The sequence below is a fragment of the Gekko japonicus genome, unplaced genomic scaffold, assembly GCF_001447785.1.
Source record: "Gekko japonicus isolate JY-2015 unplaced genomic scaffold, Gekko_japonicus_V1.1 scaffold441, whole genome shotgun sequence".
NCBI lineage: Eukaryota > Metazoa > Chordata > Lepidosauria > Squamata > Gekkonidae > Gekko > Gekko japonicus.
The window spans coordinates 895,683-916,789 of NW_015172017.1; the positions used below are offsets into that span (position 1 = coordinate 895,683).

Sequence of the window (21,107 nt, forward strand, 5' to 3'; positions counted from 1 at the left end):
TTGCTCTGACTGAGGGCTGCTGGGAGCAGGGGGCGGGGCTTGTTGCATGTGCCCGCCCCCTGGGCTCTTTACTGCCGGAGCTCCGCTCCTGTGCGCTCCCGCAGGAAATGACCCCTGCTAATGAGGGAGGGTAAACTGGGAGTTGAAAGTGACAGAACGCTACAGGAAAATCATCCTGTCTAGCTACTCTCTAACCGTCATTTTTTCTGAGAGACTTCTGTACCCAGGGGTCGTTTCGTAGAAAAAGAGCTAGGGGAGCTCATTAGCATAACTCATTAGCATACGCCACACCCCCTGACATCACCGGAAGTGTGTCATAAGGCCACACCCCCTGCCATCACCGGAAGTGTGTCATAAGGCCACACACCCCGCCCCCAACGGTCCCGGCTGCCATCACCGGCCTTGCAGCTCCACTGCCGAGCCCCATGAGGGGCCCGGCGGTGGACCTGCAAGGCCGGTGGGAGTGCAAGGAAGCCCCGCGAAGGCCCTCCCTGGCCCCAGGCAGGCAGGGGTGGGGAGAGGCAGGGAGGAAGCAACTTACCCTCCCTCTTCTCCTGCCTCCTCCTGACTGAATGAGGGCCGGAAGGGGGGTGGCCAGAAGCAGGGGGCGGGGCTTCATCATGTGCCCCGCCGCCCTGTACCTCACCCGGGGGAACTGCGATCCCCCCCGATCCCCCCGAAATGACCTCTGTCTGTACCCCGTGTGAGGACGAACTAGAGAAGAAGGACAAAGAACAATAAACCGGAAACCCAGTGCTTACTCGCTAGTCCACCCGCAAAGTATAGATTACCAGTTGGAGAATCCCAATGCTAACTAACTTATTTATTTATTTATTAGTTCCATATGTCTCCCGCCCTCCCCGCGAACAGGCTCAGGGCGGCTTACGTTATTCGGGTACAAAGTACCTTAAAATCCACATAAAACATTTCAAACATTTCAAAACAATCAAATAATCAAAGTGCTCACAGTAATAATCATTCCTTTGTTAATTAAGATGGCGTGCTATATGATGTAATAAGCAAATTTCCGATTCAGCGATCTTCTAGCATCGCACGATGGTGTGGTTCGATCTTCAAGCTGGGGCCAGCCCTTTACCACAGATGTTGGTGGTAGTAGTGGCGGCTCCTAATTGAAAGCCTGATGGAAGAGCTCCGTCTTGCAGGCCCTGTGGAACTGTAGAAGACAAAATTATGCATTTTGTCACCTTGCTCTGGCAGCAAATACGTGCAGACCTTCCCATTGGTTCTCTAGCTTTAAACTAGCTAAGATATCAGCATGCATAAACAAACAGTAAATTTTTTCAAGACTATAGAAGAGAACTTGCAAATCCCGACAGATTTGTGAAATCTAACCTGATATGTTTACAATAGTTCCTTGGGGAACCCAACAAATGAATCTTAGGTTGATTCATGGCCATCCAGCCCCCAGGAAGGAGTAGCACCTTGCTCAGAAATTGGATTCTGTCTCCTAGGGAGGGCTCAGTGGTGGAGCATCTATTTGGTACGCAGCAGGTCCCAGGTTCAATCCCTGGCACCTCCACTTAAAAGGATCAGGTAGGCAGTGATATGAAAGACCTCTACCTGAGACCCCAGATGGACCAACAGTATAAGGCATCAGTATAAGGCAGCTTTAGAGAAACCAGGCTGGCTGTGACGAGGGCCAGGGCCTTCTCAGTGGCAGCTCCGTACTGGTGGAATGAGCTCCCGGATGACATTGGGGCCCTGTGGGACCTATTACAGTTCTGCAGGGCCTGCAAGATGAAGCTCTTCCACCAGACCTTTGAACTGAGGCCCTGGCCCCAATATTAACACCAATATTGCGCCTCGCAATCATGCCGGCCACATGACCACGGAAACGTCTTCAGACAGTGCTGGCTCTTCGGCTTGGAAATGGAGATGAGCACCGCAACCCTAGAGTCGGATTCGACTGGCTTTTGAGCAAGGGAGACCTTTACCTTTTTACATTTTATGTAAGCCTCCCTGAGCCTGCCCTGACAGGGAAGGCAGGATATAAAATAAATAAATAAATAAACGTGCATCCTTTTCAGTTTCAGGAGAGAGTCCGGGACCTGCAGAAGGAGCGAGACCTGCTGAAGGAAGATTATGACAAACTGCTGGAGAGGTAAGGAAAGTCTGGGAGACGCGAACGGCAAAGGGGGCCTCTAGGAATCCATTCCGTTTGTTCTCCCTCCAGGACCGCCATCTTGGTTTCTTCCTGCTAGCCACAATGAGCCACACAATTGGAAGACAGACCATGTTTTGTGCCCGGAAGAGAGGGCTGGAGGGGGGGGGGGGGGGGGGACGTGGTCTTGTGGGCACCTGAAGAATATATTTTAGGAGTTGTAAGGAAAATGCCTGCATGACCACGTTTCGTGTTGGTATGAAATGGTTCTTCTGGCTCTAGAAGTTACTCCTGCAGTGCTGCCCCTTCAGATAGGAGCTTAGGCGGTAGATCAAGCGACGGATCCGTTTCCTGCTCTGTTTCTTTAGCTGCATCAACGCTGCCCGGCGGCAAGGCCCTGACGAGGTGCCTCAGAAGGACAATGTTCCTGCTTTGGAAGAACAGCTTAGCTGGGTGATGATGGAGAAGAAGCAGCAGCAGGAACAGCTGGAAGAGGAAAGAGGTGAGGGGGGGGAGGGGCCAGGCCCACAGCCAGGACCTTGTGGCTCGTGGGGCACAATTTTTTTTTCTGGTGGGGCTGCCGTTATTTTTCTGTCTGTCTCTAAATAACTGAACTTTTAAAAAGAAATAATACTAAGAATACATTAAATGCAGCCCAGACACCCCCCACAACAGCCACCCCAGACGTAAATGAAATGCAAAAACACCCTCCACCCTTCCCCTGCCTAAAGCAATGACATCCCTTACCATTTCCAGAAGGAAATCTTGTGGGGCTGGCCCTTTAAGGAGGGGGGCGGAGCCCCTGATAGTCTCACTGCAGCTGTGGACCTGAGAGTGGCCTGTTGCAGGACTGGCCTGCAGAATCTCTGTGCAGGGCGAGAAGTGGACGTTGTGACAAGCAGGGCGTTTCTAGTGTCGGATCACGGCCTGGGTTTAAATCCCATCTCTGCCGCGAGGCTCCCGGTGTGATCATGGGGTAATCCCACACTTTCAACATTATCTACTTCACAGAATGGCAAGGAGAAAAGTAAAACAGAGAGCTGAGAGCTGTGTAGACCGAGGTCCCCAAACTCTTTAAGCCTGCAGGCACTTTTGAAATTCTGACAGGGGGGGGACACAGCCACAAAATGGCTGCACAAGGGGGTGGGGAGACAGCCATACAAGAAGAAGAGAGAAGAAGAAGAGATTGGATTTATACCCCGCCTTTCTCTACCCAAAGGTGTCTCAGAGCGGCTTACAAACTCCTTTCCCTCCCACTCCCCACAACAGACACCCTGTGAGGTAGGTGGGGCTGACAGAAGCTGCTCTTTTTCAAGGACAGCTCTTATCAGAACTACCGCTTGCCCAAGGTCATCAAGCCAGGTGCAAGTGGGGAAGCAAACCCGGTTCTCCCAGATTAGAGTCCACGCACTCAACCACGACACCAAACTGGCTCTACAATGGCTGCGGCCGCTTACTTTCAGTGAAGATCTCTGTGGTGTGGTCACAGCTGCGGCTGAAGCAACGTTTAGAAAATAATACACACCGCCGATCAAATCTCCGAGGGGCAATAAGAAGCTGTGCTGAGAAACATCTTGCCTGGCCCTGCCCACTTTCTAAAACATGTGCCAAGTGCCAGGAAATTTGTTGGTGGGCACCGTGGCACCCAGAGTGCCATGTTGGGGACCTCTGGCCACTGGTGGCCTGGCCTGTAGCCATGGTGGGGGCATTTGGGGACAGAGCCCCCCCACCCACGAACCCTGCCCCCCCACCTGTGGATGCTAGACACCCCCTAGCCCAACCGCATCCAGGAGGCTGGGGAAGGAAAGGAAAGCCCCCCCTGCAGCTTCTGGTCAGTTTCACTCCTTGATGAAGAGCTGTTTGGTCTGACAGCAGATCGGAGGGGAGTGAAATACAATTCAGGTTTGAAGAGCTGCAATTCATGTTTATTTTATTTATTTATTTCTCACATTTTTATCCCGCCCTCCCCGCAAGCGGGCTCAGGGCGGCTCACAACCAGGGCATCAAGTGCCAGTATAAAACATTAAAAATCAAAATAAAACAATCAGATTAACATTAATAAAGTGCTCGATGGTATTATCGCTTCAGTTAAATCAAGATGAAGGCTTGAGAATATTAAAGGTTCCCTTGCTCGAAAGCCAGTCGAATCCGACTCTAGGGTTGCGGTGCTCATCTCTGTTTCCAAGCTGAAGAGCCAGCGCTGTCCGAAGACATTTCCGTGGTCATGTGGCTGGCATGACTAAACACCAAGGCGCATGGAACGCTGTTCCCTTCCCACCGAAGTGGTACCTATTTATCTACTTGCAATTTCTTGCTTTCGAACTGCTAGGTTGGCAGGAGCTGGAACTAGAGATGGGAGCTCACTCCATCATGCGGCAACTCGGGTCTCGAACTGCTGAACTACTGACCTTCCACAGCCTGCAGTTCAGCGTCTTAACCACTTGAGCCACTGCAGCTCCTTTGAGAATATTAGCCCAAGGGATATTAACCCAGAGTTCATTTTGGCGGTGCTGATCCATCACGGAACTGTAAAGGTTTTATATTGGGCCGTCCCTCGCGGTCGATGGTGGAGGTGGTAGTGGCGGCTCCTAATTAAAAGCCTGGCGGAAGAGCTCCGTCTTGCAGGCCCTGCGGAACTGTGAAAGGTCCCGCAGGGCCCTGATCTCCTCCGGGAGCTCATTCCACCAGGTTGGAGCCGCCACCGAAAAGGTCCTGGCCCTGGTTGCCACAAGCCTGGCCCACAAGAAAAAAAAAATGCCCACAAGGAAAAAAGATCCTGGCTATGGGCCTGCCGGTGGCCCTTTGGAGTAATGGCCCACCAGGAAATTTCCCTGCAAGTTAAATGGCCAGTCCGCTTCTGGGGCTGAAGGCAGAAACATCCAGAGCACCACAGTCTGGTGGTCCCTAATGGTGGCTACCATTCCAGCTCTCTGCTTTGCTGTTTTCCATGAAACATTGTTCAGCGCTGAGACTGAGGTTAAAAGCATTGCTTCGGCTGAGGGAAGGGAGTCATTAGGCCGGCCGAAAACATACCGAATGGGAAGTTCTTGTGATTCAGCCCAACTCTCTGTCTCCTCCTACAAGCTCGGAATGAGGAACTGAAGCAGGAAGTGAGACAGCTGCTGGAGCTGGCGCAGGAGGCCAAGGAGGCCAAGGAAGTCGATTCCTCACACGAGAAGGCGGCCATCTTGGAAAACCAAAGCGCGGAGCCAGAGCCTCAGTCTAATCCTGTCCAGGTGGGACCTGGAAGAAACCAGGTTTAGTACTGGGAGTGTGTACTTGAGGGAAGTGAATGAACCTCATGTGGTGGGGGGGCATGTAAAGTGTGGATAAGGGCCTTGTATTCAACAAGAGAATTTGGGAGCTGGGAAGGCTGGAGACATAGGGTTGCCATCTCTGGGTTGGGAAATTCCTGGAGACGGGTCGTTTCCTGCAGGAGCGCACAGGAGCGGAGCTCCAGCAGTAAAGAGCCCAGGGGGCGGGCACATGCAACAAGCCCCACCCCTTGCTCCCAGCAGCCCTCAGTCAGAGCAAGAAGCAGCCAGGTAAACTGCAGAGCCCCCGGTCCCCCAGTCCAAAACAGTCCAGTGGCACCTTTAAGACCAAGTTTTATTCAGGTACAAGCTCTCCCTCCTCTGCAAGGACAGATCTGCACGTCCCCCTCCCCCAATAGCTACCAATCGAAAACAGTCCAGTGTCGCCTGAGCGGTGGGTGTTGCTTTCTGACACACTTCTGGTGATGTCAGGGGGTGTGGCATATGCAAAGAAGTTATGCTAATGAGCGCCTGCACCTCTTTTTCTACGAAATGACCCCTGCCTGGAGATTTGGGGCCGGAGTCTAGGGAGTGCAGAATTTGGGCAGGAGCAGGATCTCGGGGGTATAATGTCACAGAGTCCATCATCCAAAGCAGTCATTTCTCTAGGGGAAAGGTTCTCTGTCGTCTAGAGATCAGTTGGAATTCTGGGACAACTCCAGCCCCCATCTGGGGATTGGCAACCCCAGGGAAAGGAGACACTTGCCATCTCCGGACAGCAGGTGATGGGAAAGACCTTTCTCTGCCTGAGACCCAAGAGACTCTCTTCTAGGTACAATACTGAGCTAGATGGACTGTTGGGCCGATCTCTTATCCGGCCGTTACGTATAGTGATGTGTAAACATTAGAAGATAAGTGAAATGACAGTGTTTAAAGCTATGGAGGGAGAAAAACCTCAAGAAGAAGGTAGATAGAGTAATAATCTTTCCAAGCCCATAGTAAAAGAAATATCAATGTTTAGATGATTGTGACTGGCCAGAACAATGGGTTTGGACTGCCTGTAATAATCAAAGAAAAAGTGTTTAATGCAATGATTTCCTTCCAATTTATGAAACCTGTAACTGTTTCTTGTGCTTGGAAAATAACAATAAAAAGAAAATAGAAGAAGAAGAAGAAGAAGAAAATAGAAGAAGAAGAAAGAAGGAAGAAGAAGAAGACGACGACGACGACTGGGGATGGGGGGGGATGGGGGGGGAGACAGCAGTTTGCAGCAGGAGAGATTCTGTGCTGTTGTCCGGCGGGCAGAGAGCAGTTTTCTGGTCTGAATTAAATTGGAGCTCTTGCAAGTGTACCTTGCTGGCTTTAAGAGCCACTAGTATCATTTAGGAAATATCAGTGGGGAAAAATAGTGGCATTTTCAACAATCCTAGTTAAAGTGGCCTGGATGAATTAAAGCAGGCAACAGCAGACTGAAGCAATAGATCAACAACTCTTCGTTCATAACAGGAACCTATTGTCCAAAGGGATGCGTTTGCTAGGGCTCTCTTTGCTGACACATTTTTGTCCTGTTCTCCCCTCCCCGCCTTGGTTTTCCCCTCGCAGCTCCCGTACATGGAGTTTCTGTCGAAAGAGACAAATCCAGATGAGGTCCAGCGCAGCCTAAAGCGCAAGCTCCATGAGACGGAGGCTGCCCACGCGGAGACTGTACTCGAGTTAGAGAAGACCCGTGACATGCTCATCTTGCAACACCGCATAAACCGGGACTACCAGGTAAAACAAGGAGAGTGAGCTATTTGGCAAGTAGTTGGGAGTGGACAGAGGGTTCGGGAGGACTCGATTTGTGTACAAGCAAGATACTAATTGAACAGCAGAGGAACTGACTGATCACCTTCTTGTCAGACAAACACATTTCTCTCCAGAATTCAACTCAGTAAAAACCAGTTCTGTGAGTTTGCGGCTGAAGCTGATTCTGCACAGGACTGATTGGCTAGTACCCTTCCCATCATCAAGAAACCTACACTTGCCCCTCCTCCACAGCAGTTTAGCAAACTGCTTGGAACAAATTGTGTTGTTTCTTTAAAGGCAATGAATGAACATTTAATTCTATGAATGCTCGTACAGGACTTTGGGGAAAAAATTAAAGGAAGAAGTAAGGAAGGAGAAGGAATGGTTAGTGGATCAGTATGGGGATATATACATCTGAAGGCAGGAGAAAGCTTAGCTCACCCTGGACTCAGCTTTGTTGTTGCTCTTAGGTTATATTTATTCTAAGGTTATATTCTAAGGAGCTGCGGTGGCTCAAGTGGTTAAGACGCTGAACTGCAGGCTGTGGAAGGTCAGTAGTTCAGCGGTTCAAGACCCGGGTGCCGCAAGACAGGGTGAGCTCCTGTCTCTAGTTCCAGCTCCTGCCAACCTAGCAGTTCGAAAGCGAGAAATTGCAAGTAGATAAATAGGTACCACTTCAGTGGGAAGGTAACAGCGTTCCGTGCGCCTTGGTATTTTGTCATGCCGGCCACATGACCACGGAAATGTCTTCGGACAGCGCTGGCTCTTCGGCTTTGAAACGGAGATGAGCACCGCAACCCTAGAGTCGGATTCGACTGGCTTTCGAGCAAGGGAACCTTTACCTTTACCCATATGTATTCTAAGAAGCATTTCGAAGGGATCAGCTGGGGAAGGAGGTGGATAAGTGAGACTTTTAGGATCGGTGCTGGGGAAGTAAGTTTTGGCAGAATCAGGAAGTAAGTACGGGTCCCAAGGCAGGCCAAATGTGAGCTGGGGAAGGAACTCGGGACAAACTCAAGGGTAACGGTCTGCAGGAGGTACCACAAACAAATCTGAAAACGGTCGGGTGCAGTGAGTCTAGGGTCGCCACCTTATTTTCCCTGGCAGTTATCCTGTGCCTTGGACAGCTGAATGACAGGCAAAAACTCAGCCAATGACCATTTCCTTTCCCTGTCTCATCTGGTCTGCTCCGTGCTAAGGAAGATATGGTGTGCCAGGTTTCTGCATATCATGTAGCTCAGTGGGCTCCAGGTCCCTCCTGGCCACCAGCTGGGGATGGTGGGGTAGGGTTGCCAGATCCAGGTTGGGAAACTCCTGGAGATTTGGGGGTAGAACCTGGAGAGGGCAAGGAGCTTGAGTAGGGTACAATCGGGTCATTTCGTAGAAAAAGAGGTGCAGGAGCTCATTAGCATAACTCATTAGCATAACTTATTTGCATAGGCCACACCCCCCGACATCACCGGACGTGTGTCAGAAGGCAACACCCACCGCTCAGGCTCCACTGGACTGTTTTGGATTGCTAGCTATGGGGGGGGGGGGAACGTGCAGATCTGTCCTCACAGAGGAGGGAGAGCTTGTACCTGAATAAAACTTGGTCTTAAAGGTGCCACTGGACTGTTTTGGACCGGGGGGCCGGGGGGAGCTCTGCAACTTACCTAGCTGCTTCTTGCTCTGACTGAGGGCTGCTGGGAGCAGGGGGTGGGGCTTGTTGCATGTGCCCGCCCCCTGGGCTCTTTGCTGCCGGAGCTCGGCTCCTGTGCGCTTCTGCAGGAAATGACCCCTGGGTGCAATGCCAGTGAGTCCACCCTCCAAAGCTGCCAGTTCCTCTGGTGGAACTGATCCCTGCAGTCTGGAGATGAGCTGTCGTTCCAGGTGATCCACAGGTCCCACCTTGAGGCTGTGGAAACCCGAGCTGCAGTGTTAGAAGAGTCAATCGACAGATATATACACTGCAAAAACCTTTTTTTTAATAAGTTAAAGTGTTCTATATGTTCCGTCTTATAAAGTGCATTGTGTATGATTCATAATGTTCTGAAACGGGTATATATTCATTACATGCACTACCAGCAATAATAATCAGTTTGTACGGGGCTTTTTTTGTAGAAAAAGCCCAGCAGGAACTCATTAGCATAATAGGCCACACCCAACAGCAGAAACTCATTAGCATATTAGGCTACACCCCCGATGGCACAGCACATTAGCATATTAGGCCACACCCATGCCTCCCCTTGGTTTGCCTGGGTGCCCCGCAATTGCGGGGAGCCCGGGCAAACCGGTCCTTGGACAGGCCAGGAGAGGCACACCCGATCCTTCCAGGGCCCCCCTTGGCCTGCCCACCTCGGAGTTACCGGGGGGGGGGGTGTGTCGCTCTCCAGGCCTTCCCTCTGTAGCCACGCACGCAGAGGTTTTGGCTGTAGTGGGCGTGGCCAACTCTGAAGCCAGCCGGAACTCCATTCCTGTGTGTTCCTGCCCAAAAATAGCCCTGAGTTTGTACAATCCAATAGCTACCAGTCTATTTACATCCTTTTTACACAATCAACCCCAACGGGAGTTTCTAGAATCGTACACCTGCTTCTCCTTGCTTGAAAGTCTTCTAAAGGGGGAAGTTTCCTTTTGTGGTTTCATTGAAGTTAAAATTGATGTTTGTTGTTGGTCCTACAAAAGGCCCATTAAGCAGCTGACATTCATAGACGGAGCGCACCTTTGGGATTCTGACACAGGGTAGTGGGCCAACCTCCAAATGGCTGCCCCTGGAGGCAGAGCTGCCCCAGGTTATGCAAAAATCGAATAGGAACTCTTCAGCATTTCAGGAAGAATCTCTCACGTACAGGATGCTTTTTGAAATCAATATACTATTTAAGAATAATTTCTTCCATACACATGGCTTATTCTCAGTCACACAGTGAAGATTATTCTGATATGGTGGCAGCAGCTGCTGAAGCAGTTTGTAAAAAAATCCGCACAGCCAATCAGATCTCCAGTGGCCAATCAGAAACCCTGCTGGGCTAAAAACACCTGGCAGGCCCTAAGGAAGGTGTTGGCAGGTGTTGGAAGTGAAGGACTTTGTACTGTCTCTTAGCCTTAGGCTTCAGAGGGGGACTATAGAGAGTCAGACAGATAGATAGGCCAGGAAACTGAACACGCTTACACTCAGGGAATCTTCCTTCCTTCCGGCCTGACACCTTCTGTCCACACTATGTTATACTTCTCCATCTTGGCACCATGAAGGCAGGGCATGCCTCCTGCATCTCTATCCATCCTAGTTAGTTAGACTAGATTAGAACCCTATCTCTACTCTATCCTGCCTAGAATGGAGCTCCTTACAATAAAGGACTCATATTAGTTTTGCAAGGATAAAAAGGGCTCCATTTGTTTCTTGTCAGCACACACAAACCGAATAGACTCTGTTGCATTATGTGCCTTGAGCACTTTGCTAACCAGGCACCATGGGGCCAATGGTCACCATGTTGGGGACCCTGGTATAGCTGGTAAACACACACAAGGATGGCAGCCCAAGGCTGGCTCAGGGAGGCCCAGTTTGCCGAGAATCCAGAACTGTTGGTCGGCAGACACTTCCTGCTTCTTTTTGTGGGGGTTGCTGGGAGGCTGGAGCCCAAACGGGTCAAGGCACTTCATCTCAGCTGTGCCTTGTTCTCAAAGTGGAACGTAGGGCTGGGGGGGCGGGAAGGGAGTTCTGACATCGGCCCCAGTTGTGCGAGAGCCTGACTTTACCCCGCTGTTTCCAAGGTGGAGCTGGATGGGGTGGTGCTGCGGGCCGAGCAGGAGAAGAAGGACCACGAGGAGAAGGAGCAGCGCATGGCCCGGCTGCTGGACCTGCGTAGCGCTCGCATCCACCAACTGGAAGGTACGTCCCTTTGGGATTGAACTGGAAGTGTGTTTCCATTACTTATTTACTTCCTCCCCAGTGAGGACCCAAATCAGCTTATCTCATCCCCCCATTTTATCCTCAGAATAACCCTGTGAGGTAGGTTATGCTGAGATTTTGTAACTGGCCCAAGGTCACCCGGAAATTTCCATGGCAGAGCGGCAAAGCTCCCAGAACCTGGTCCGAGGCGCTAACCACTACACCACCCAACCGCTCTCTACACCACACTTTGGGGTGTCTCTTCTCTCCCAAGTTCTTTTATGAAATCACTTAATAGTTTTATATGCACTGCGTGTTTAGATTTTCATTTGATCCTATCGTGCGTAAGCTGTTTTGGGGAAGGAAGCTGGCATGGGATAGCCCAATCTCACCAGATCTCAGAAGCTAATCTGGGTTGGTAATAATGAATAATAATTATAGTATGGCATTGTGTGTAGCACAGGCAGGAGATCCTAAGATTGTCTGGCAGTCAGGAGTGCTAGCTCTTTTGGCGTTATGCACCACTCGGTGGCGAGCTAGACTTGTTTTTGAAGGCAAGAGACGTTTCAGGGGCGGTTTGCCATTTCCTGCAGTATGTATATAACCGGGAGATCACTAAAAGGAAGAAAACACACATTCAATTATAAATGTAGCTTAAAGAATCATAATAAACCATTACACACAAAACTGTCACTTACATTACTATTTATCAGCAGTTCGGCGCCCCATCCAGGGCCTGGCGCTCTAGGCTAATGCCTAGTTCGCCTAGTGGGTGAGCCGGCCCTGCGGGAGATCCAAAGATTGTCTGGCAGCCAGAAGTTCTAGCTCTTTTAGCATTGTGTACCACTAGGTGGCGAGCTAGACTTGGTTTTTTTTAAGGCAAGAGAGGTTTCAGAAGCTTTTTGCCATTGCCTGCCTCTGCATCATGGCCCTGGTATTCCTTGGAGGTCTCCCATCCAAATACTAGCCAAAGCTGCCCCTGCTTAGCTTCTGAGGTCTGACGAGATCGAGCTAGCCTGGGCTATCCAGGTCAAGATCAGCTGGGTCAATACTCAGATGGAAGACCACCAAGGAAGGCTCTGCAGAGGAAGGCAGTGGCACATACTCGTCACTTGCCTCGAAAGCCCCTTGGTGGGTTTGCCATAAGAAAGCTGGGACTTGGTGGGGCTTCCATATAGGGTTGCCTGGTCCTTCCTGGCCACCAGTGGGGGGCTAGGGTTGCCAGATCCAGGTTGGGGAACTCCTGGAGATTCCTGGATGGACCCTAGGGAGGACAGGGTCCTCAGGGGGGTACAGTGCCATAGAGCCCACCTTCCAAAGCATCCCTTTTCTCCAGGGCAGGGCCCTTCTTATAGCAGGAACTCCTTTGCATATTAGGCGACACACCCTTAATGTAGCCAGGGGTCATTTCCTGCAGGAGCGCACAGGAGCGGAGCTCCGGCAGTAAAGAGCCCAGGGGGCGGGCACATGCAACAAGCCCCGCCCCCTGCTCCCAGCAGCCCTCAGTCAGAGCAAGAAGCAGCCAGGTAAGTTGTAGAGCTCTCCCCCCCGGCCCCCCAGACCAAAACAGTCCAGTGGCACCTTTAAGGCCAAGTTTTATTCAGGTACAAGCTCTCCCTCCTCTGCGAGGACAGATCTGCACGTTCCCCCCCCCCCAATAGCTAGCAATCCAAAACAGTCCAGTAGAGTCTGAGCAGTGGGTGTTGCCTTCTGACACACTTCCGGTGATGTCAGGGGGTGTGGCATATGTAAATAAGTTATGCTAATGAGTTATGCTAATGAGCTCCTACACCTCTTTTTCAACGAAATGACCCCTGAATGTAGCCAATCCTCCAAAAGCTTACAGTAGCCCCTGGAAGAAGAAGAAGAGGAAGAGGAGGAGGAGGAGATTGGATTTATATCCCGCCCTTCACTACCCAAAGGTGTCTCAGAGCGGCTTACAAACTCCTTTCCCTTCCCCTCCCCACAACAGACACCCTGTGAGGTAGGTGGGGCTGAGAGAGCTCTGACAAGAACTGCTCTTTTTCAAGAGCAGCTCTTATCAGAGCTACAGCTCGCCCAAGGTCATCCAGCAGGTGCAAGTGGAGGAGTGGGGAATCAAACCTGGTTCTCCCAGATTAGAGTCCGCGTACTCAACCACGACACCAAACTGGCTCTTGGAGGATTGGCTACATGAGGGGTGTGTCGCCTAATGTGCAAAGGAGTTCCTGTTACAAAAAGAGGCCTGCTCCAGGGGAACCGATCTCTGTAGTCTGGAAACGAGCTGTAATTCCTGGGAGTCCCCCGGTCCCACCTGGAGGCTGGCATCCCTACGGTGCTGTCCTCAGAGCATTTGCGTTAGAAGGTGGCATAGAACTGTGGCAGACAAATGCACCGGCGTCCACGTGGGTCGGTCTCAGCGTGGGGCTCAGAAGAACAGGCCTTCACGGCTCTTCCCATCTCCCCCCCCCCCCAGCACAGTTGAAGGATGTGGCCTACGGGACCAGGATGGTCCCCTTTCTACCCGACGAGGGCGACGCGGCCACGGAAGCCGACCCTGACGGGATGAGCCCACGTCTGCAGCGTGGCGAGAACCTCCTGGAGCTCCACATCTCTGGCGCGGTGCTGTCCGCTGAGCTGCTCCGCTTGCTGGGGGACGCGGAGCCCACCACCTTTTGCACGTACGCCTTCTACGACTTCGAGACCCACTCCACGCCCCTGGTGCGCGGCTCCCGGCCCCGGTACGGCTTCACCTCCCAGTACGTGGTGCGGGCGGAGCCTTTGTTCCTGCAGTACTTGCAAGGGGCAGCCGCCCGCCTGGACCTCCACCTTGCCACTGCTGTGGACCACACCACCCTGGCCTCCTGCTGGCTGCGTTTTGGAGAAGCCCTGGGGAAAGGGGAGCAGGTACATGCCACGGCAGCGCTACACGGTAAGAATCACTCCAGCCCGGAGGGTTGCCAACTCTGGGTTGGGGAATTCCTGAAGGTTTTGGGGTGGAGGGCTTGTGGAGGGGAGGGACCTCGGAGGAGCAAAGGGCCATAGAGTCCACCCCTCCTCCAAAGGAGCCGTTTCCTCCAAGGGAACTGATCTCTGTTCAAGTCCAAGTTCGCCTTTCTTGGCATCAATTGATGATACAGATTATACAATTTAAGAGCAGATTGAAAACACACCTAAGAAAATACTATGTCTCTAGAGCAGTGATGGCGAACCTTTTAGAGACCGAGTGCCCAAACTGCGACCCAAAACCCACTTATTTATCGCAAAGTGCCAACACGGCAATTTAACCTGAATCCTGAGGTTTTACTTTAGAAAAAACAACTCTTATATTAACTTAAGACGATCCAGACAAAGTAAGGAAAGCAATCCCAAATGCTTTCATTGACTTAAAATGATTTGGCAGAGAATTCGACACTTTAATGACGGTCTGGGCCTGGCTGGGGCGATGGCACGCATGCCCACAGAGAGGGCTTTGAGTGCCACCTCTGGCACCTGTGCCATAGGTTCGCCACCACTGCTCTAGAGTGTACAATTTAGGAGCAGATTAAAACACACCTATGAAAATACTATGTCTCTTGGGGTCCTTTGGCGCAGCTTGAAAGCAGAGCAGAGAAACTTGGCCATCTCTGTTGTTTGGAGATCAGTCGTAATTCTGGGAAACCTCCAGGCCGCACCTGGAGATTGGCAACTATTAATCATCAAGCTTTTAAAGCCATTTGTGTACGTTCTCTAGGGCTGCCAGCTCCAGGTTGGGAAATACCTGGAGATTTTGGGGGTGGAGTCTGAGGAGGGTGGGGTTTGGGGAGGGGAGGCACTTCAGTGGAGCATAATGCCATAGAGACCACCCTCGTATTCTGTCTCTGGGCCTTACAAAAGCAAGATAAGGTAGGGCCAAATTAGTATGATCTCTGTATTTCTGATGAAGACATGAGGGTTTATAAGCCGATGTTGCCCAGACAGGGTAGACATGACAGAGCCTTTTATGTGTGTGCTCCGTTCACTTATAAAGCAGCAGACCTTTGTGTGTCTAACATTTATGCAGGGGGTCGTATCGTAGAAAAAGAGGTGCAGGAGCTCATTAGTATAACTCATTAGCATAACTTATTTGCATATGCCACACACCGCGACATCACCAGAAGTGTGTCAGACGGCAACACCCACCACTCAGACTCCACTGGACTGTTTGGATTGCTAGCTATTGGGGGGGGGGGAACGCGCAGATCTGCCCTCACAGAGGAGGGAGAGCTTGTACCTGAAGGTGGGCTGGGGAGGGGGGCTCTGCAACTTACCTGGGTGCTTCTTGCTCCTCCTGGCCCAACTGAGGGCTGCTGGGAGCAGGGGACGGGGCTTGTTGTATGTGCCCGCCCCCTGGGCTCCTTACTGCCGGAGCTCTGCTCCTGTGCGCTCCCGCAGGAAACGACCCCTGCATTTATGAGAAAAGTGCATACAAGTAAAAGGAAAAGTTCCCAAAACAGCATTAGGATGTTGGGGGTGGGAAGAGATTCCAACTTCTCTCACCTGTACGTCCCTTTTGTCATGAATAAGGTCATGTGATTTTTTTTATTATGTATGTTTTAATTTGTTGGCCGCCTGGGCAGGAAGGGAGGATATAAATTTTGTAAATAATTAATAAACGTCGTAAAACAACAACAATAACAATAAGCCCTCCCCCCTCTTTCTATGTGAACAGAGCAGAACTGGAAATAAACAAAGATGGCTTCCCCAACCAGGGTCGGCCTCCAAACCCAAAACTGACCTGGAAACCGTTTCTCATCATCAGGTGGTGCTGGGGGAAGCCAATCAGATGCTTCAGGGAGGAACCTGGGAAGGAGAAGACCTCTTTCCTCATCAGGGTGCCAGACTGGAAGGCTCACCCTTTGAGTCTCAACAAATCAGAAAAGATCTAAGCTAGCACGGAGGCATGGGCTGTTGCTTTGATCCAGCAAGCTCAGTTGATGGGTGGCTTAGCTCAGCTGATGAGTCAGAGGAACAGTGGAAGGGATGTCAATAGGCTGGCGTAGAGATGTAAAATTTCCGGAAATTTTGAAGCTCGGAAAAAAACCCGGTTTTTCCCCGGAAAAAAACGGAAATTTTCGGAAAAATTGAAAAAAAATGCTACATTAGCATTTCTTTTGTCTTTTCTAGATTGAAAGTCATTCTGTTACTTTAGGAACATAAAATATGACTATGGACATTTTTACTTGGCATGAAATTATCACAACTAGCATATTAAAAATATAGTGTATCCAAACAATTATTACAAACAGAATACCCACCCACATGCAAAAACAAAACTGAAACTTTTTTATTTTCTTCTGACAATTGCACCTCCTAAAGGAAGAAATGCATCTTGTTCTTGCATTGGAGAGTTCAGTTTGTAACCTAGGACTTGCTTGTCCTCAGTGCACAGAAATTAGATCAATCTGATACCATATATATATATTTTAGAAATGATTTGGAAAATATTTGAACACCTTGTCTTAAAATATTTTATTCATCATCCATAATCAATTTTTTTCTTTTCTTTTTTCAATTTTTTCAATTTTTCGGAAAAAAAACAAAAAAGGCTTCAGGAAAAAAACGGGAAAAACCGTTTCCCCCCCGAATTTTTCCGGGTTTTTTCCAGGCCTTCACATCTCTAGGCTGGCGTGATTTCTGCTCCAAAGCCGCCTTCGGCACAGACTGTGCTCAAGAGTACCCTCTTGTGGCTCATTGCAGAGCTATCCACAAACCTGACCTTTCCTCGCCTCCTTTGTGTCTCTTGGTTCCATGCTGGCATTCCTACCTCCACTTCCTTAACATCCCTGCCTGCCCAATCCCCACCACGCCTTTGCCCACGTCCCTGTAGGTCCCAACGGTGAGGACTACGGCCTTCTGGAGTACTGGGTGAGGCTTCGCTTTCCAATCGAACAAATCCTGAGACTGCATCGCCAGCAGGCCAAAGCCTTGGGCTACCTGTCTGCGGGAGTGCCACGGGCTCCTGTCGCCCAAGAGGGGGTGAGGAAAGGGGAGCTGGGGCCCAAGCGGGGACTTATTTGCGCCTGTAGTGCTCTTCTTCTTCTTACGGGGTTATTGTGAAACAAACCCAGACTCGACAGGTTGAAATTAAATCAGAAGACTTTCGAGCTAAACATGAGGATGAACTTCCTGACAGAGCAGTTCCTCAGTGGAACAGGCTTCCTCGGGAGGTGGTGGGCTCTCCTTCTCTGGAGGTTTTTAAACAGAGGCTAGATGGCCATCCGACAGCACTGCTGCTTCTGTGAAATTAGGCAGATCGTGAGAGGGAGGGCAGGAAGGGTTGCCTCAGTGCTTAGTTCTCGTGGCCCTTTCTTACACCCCCAGGGAAATGCTGATCGCCACTTTGGGGTCAGGAAGCAATTTTTCTCCAGGCCGGTTTGGCTGGGGATCCTGGACGTTTTTTGACATCTTCTCGGCATGGAACAGGGGTCACTGGGGGTGTGGAGGGGGAGGTATTTGTGAATTTCCTGCATTGTGCAGGGGGTTGGACTAGATGACCCTGGAGGTCCCCTTCCAACTCTGTGATTCTATGATTCAATTGGGACAATTTACTTATTTTATTTATTTTATTTGATTTCTATCCTGCCCTCCCTTGGGTTACAGGCGCAGGGTGGTTGCAACGCTGAATAAAACATTCAATGAATTCAATTAATCATCCCTCAATCAATTAAAAATCCCTCAAGTGATAACCAACAGTCACAGCATTCCAAGATGAAAATTCGAATTTCAGCCTGCAGCACCCGAGCAGCCAGGCGAAGAGAGTGGGCAGTGGGGTATGAGAGACGAGACAATGGGAGATGGGCAGCCTCATCCGGTGATTCCTTGCAAGGATCGGGATTTCCCATTCACTTTGATGGAGGGGTCATGTCCTCCATTGAGATGAATGGGGGAGCTTGCTTGCCCGGGAGTGCCATGTCCGTGTTACCGTGCTGCTCTAGACTTGCACCTCACCCTGCCTCAAAGTGGGCAGCACAACCTCAATACAGGACCGGTTTTGGTGATTCCGTGGCCCTGGGCAAAAGTCCAGGAATGGGCCCCCAGAATGACTGCCCCCTCTGCCAGTCCCAAGCAAAATGTGCCCCATGAGGGCAGGAGCTTGCTGCCACTGGAAGCAGCTGCCCGAGCCCCAGATGGTTTTCGTTTCTCCCCTCCTTTGGGAGGTGGAGCTATGGGGTGTTGGGGCCCCTCCCCGCATGTGGCCCGGGGCAACCAACCCTATCACCAATGTTCCCTCTAAGCTGTGGAGTCTTGTGAGCAAAAATTCTACTTTGTGAGCCACTGGCATTAAAGTTGTGAGCGAGCGATTAGGCTGCTGCATAAATTAGTCTGCTCTGGAGCCATCCTTCCTGAGCTAAGACAAAAATGTGTGAGCCGGAGGCTAAAAATCTGTGAGCTAGCTCACACCAACTCAGCTTAGAGGGAACTATGCCTATCACCCATTGGCTAAGACTGCTTCTGCCTGGATATAAAACATTAAAGTAAAGGTAAAGGTTCCCTTGCTCAAAAGTCAATCGAGTCCGACTCTAGGGTTGCGGTGCTCATCTCCATTTCAAAGCCGAAGAGCCAGCGCTGTCCGAAGACGTTTCCGTGGTCATGTGGCCGGCATGACTAAACACCAAGGCGCATGAAACGCTGTTACCTTCCCACCGAAGTGGTACCTATTTATCTACTTGCAATTTCTTGCTTTCGAACTGCTAGGTTGGCAGGAGCTGGAGCTAGAGACGGGAGCTCACTCCGTCATGCGGCACACTCGGGTCTCGAACTGCTGAACTACCGACCTTCCACAGCCTGCAGTTCAGCGTCTTGACCACTTGAGCCACCGCAGCTCCTATAAAACATTACAAAACTGCAAAAGCTAAAAGTAATGAAGGGGAAACTTACCAACCTCCAGGTGGGACCTGGAGATCTGGAATTGCAACATCTCCAGACTGCAGTTTTGGCGTCCCCCTGAAATCACCAAGTCTGGATAGTGCTGTGCGATCCATTGCATTAAGGAATCTCAGTCAGGCGTCCCCAGACTCTTAAGATGCTTGGACCACAACAGCGTTTTCCTCCGCTGTGCTTAACCCCGGCGCCTCCCTTTCCCCCCCTCAGGTTCTGGGCCCAGGATGGAATGAGTTCCGAGTGCGGATCGAAAGCTGCGCTGGCCTGCGCAGCCGCTGGCTCGGCTCCCAGCCCAGCCCCTACGCCATGTACCGGTTCTTCACCTTCCCAGATCACGACACCGTCATCGTCCCTTCCAGCAACAACCCCCACTTTGGAGACCTGCGCACCTTCCCTCTCAGGGTCACGCCGGAGCTGCACCATTTCTTGCTCCGGGAGAGTTTCTGGGTGTACGTGTTTGACGACGAAGACACAGAACCGGGGAATTACTTGGGCAAAGCCCAGATCCCGCTTTTGCCACTAGCGCATGGACGTAGTGTCACAGGTAAGACGTGTAGACCTCCCCAGTCCCTAAACCTGTGTATACCAGGTTACCTGGGCCTTTGCATCCTCCATCTCATCTTTGGGCCTGCCTCCTGCCAAATGCCAGCTCTCTATTATCTGCTTGGCTATGCATGATGTACCACCCTTCCTTTAAGGAGAATAGTGCGGCATACATGGCTCCGCCTGCCTCGTTCTGTCTTCCCAACAAACCTGTGGAGTAGGTTAGGCTGATCAAAAGTGACTGGTCCGAGGTCACTGGGCAGCAACCTTCCAATTGCAGAGTGAGGATTCGAACTCAGATCCTAGTCCAGTGTCCTAACCATTATGCGACTTTGGCTCAGCAGCAGGCGTGCTTCTAGGCACATCAGTGTGGAAATGCTCTCCACATTTAAGGGGCAGAGCTTTTCATTGTTTTATTTATATATTGGATTCATAGCCCTCCCTCCCCTGTACAACAGGGCTCAGAGGAGGTAACAACAATTCACAAAACAATATCTAGGAAATTAGACTGTTAAAACCCATTCTTGCAATAACATCTATATATCTAAGAGCGAAGTCGCCCCCGTGCGTGCGGATATCTAAATCCGCGCATCGGGGGCACCTGGGGGGAGGGAAATTTTTGTGCACACTTGGGGCAGTCCCCAGGTGTGCACAAAAATCTGAAAACTTTAAAAACATACCGGGGGGATACTAAAATCCCCCCAAACCTAAAAGAGCGTTCCCTGCGCATGCGCAGGGAACGCTCTGCAAACTGCCTCGCGTAGATATGGAGCAGAGGTCCATCAGTGGCTATTAGCCACAAGGTATAGATAGGGACTCTCAGTTTGGGGCAAGGGATGCTCTGTCATCTTGATGCTTGGGGGGGGTCAACATTGGGAGGGCTTCTAGTGTCCTGGCCCCACTGGTGGACCTCCTGACGGCATCTGGTATTTTTGGCCACTGTGTGACAGAATATTGGACTGGATGGGCCTTTGGCCTGATTCAGCATTGGCTTCTCTTATGTTCTTACCTTCTCTTAACTAAGGTCCCGGTCACACGAAAGGCTTTGGGCCGGGAGAGGGACGGATCGGGGGCGCAGCAAACGGGCGCGATCCCACCGCAACATCTGGGAAACGTTGCGCACCCATCCCCGATCCGGCCCTTCAGGCCGAAAAGCCGCATCTAAAATAAACCACCTACAGAGGTGGACTTACCAGCATGGCCGCATTAAGCGCGGCCGTGGGATCGCCGGCGCGTCCTTCTGCCGGCGCATCCAAGACCCCTGGCCGAACTGCGCACGCAGTTCGGCAGCCTCCGTCTCTGTCTCGTCGCTTTCTCCCCGGTCTCCCCGGCAGCTCCCCCCCCCCGTGTGGCAGGGACCTAAGATCACAGTCAAGAGTCCAGTCCAGAGACCAAATACCAGTTTAGCTGCAGAGAGAGTTCATGGGTTGTTCAGGAAAGCAGAGTCAATGTAGTTGATCAGCAAGGTTCAGGCAGGTCCGAAAAGCAGAGTCGAGGGTCAGTCCAAAAGTCACAGGTAGCAGGCAGAGTCCAGAGCTGTGGTCATAAAGTTCACAGGCTTGTGACATGTTGCTTCCACAAATCTGCGGTTCTCTGGGTCTGATTTATACAGGCATTCCTTAGCAAGCCTGATTTACAGCCATCTCCTTGGAGGTGC

General features: G+C 51.1%; 1 protein-coding gene across 1 annotated transcript in view; it reads left to right on the top strand.

The window, feature by feature from the left end:
• Positions 1-21,107, top strand: part of RPGRIP1 (retinitis pigmentosa GTPase regulator interacting protein 1) — a 57,947-nt gene that overhangs the window by 15,801 nt on the left and 21,039 nt on the right. The window contains exons 10-18 of the mRNA XM_015420432.1: positions 2,049-2,122; positions 2,491-2,624; positions 5,207-5,358; positions 5,639-5,659; positions 7,030-7,146; positions 10,909-11,026; positions 13,482-13,937; positions 16,854-17,002; positions 19,118-19,451. Coding sequence (XP_015275918.1) covers positions 2,049-2,122; positions 2,491-2,624; positions 5,207-5,358; positions 5,639-5,659; positions 7,030-7,146; positions 10,909-11,026; positions 13,482-13,937; positions 16,854-17,002; positions 19,118-19,451 — 1,555 coding nt within the window. The remainder of the gene's footprint in view (positions 1-2,048; positions 2,123-2,490; positions 2,625-5,206; positions 5,359-5,638; positions 5,660-7,029; positions 7,147-10,908; positions 11,027-13,481; positions 13,938-16,853; positions 17,003-19,117; positions 19,452-21,107) is intronic.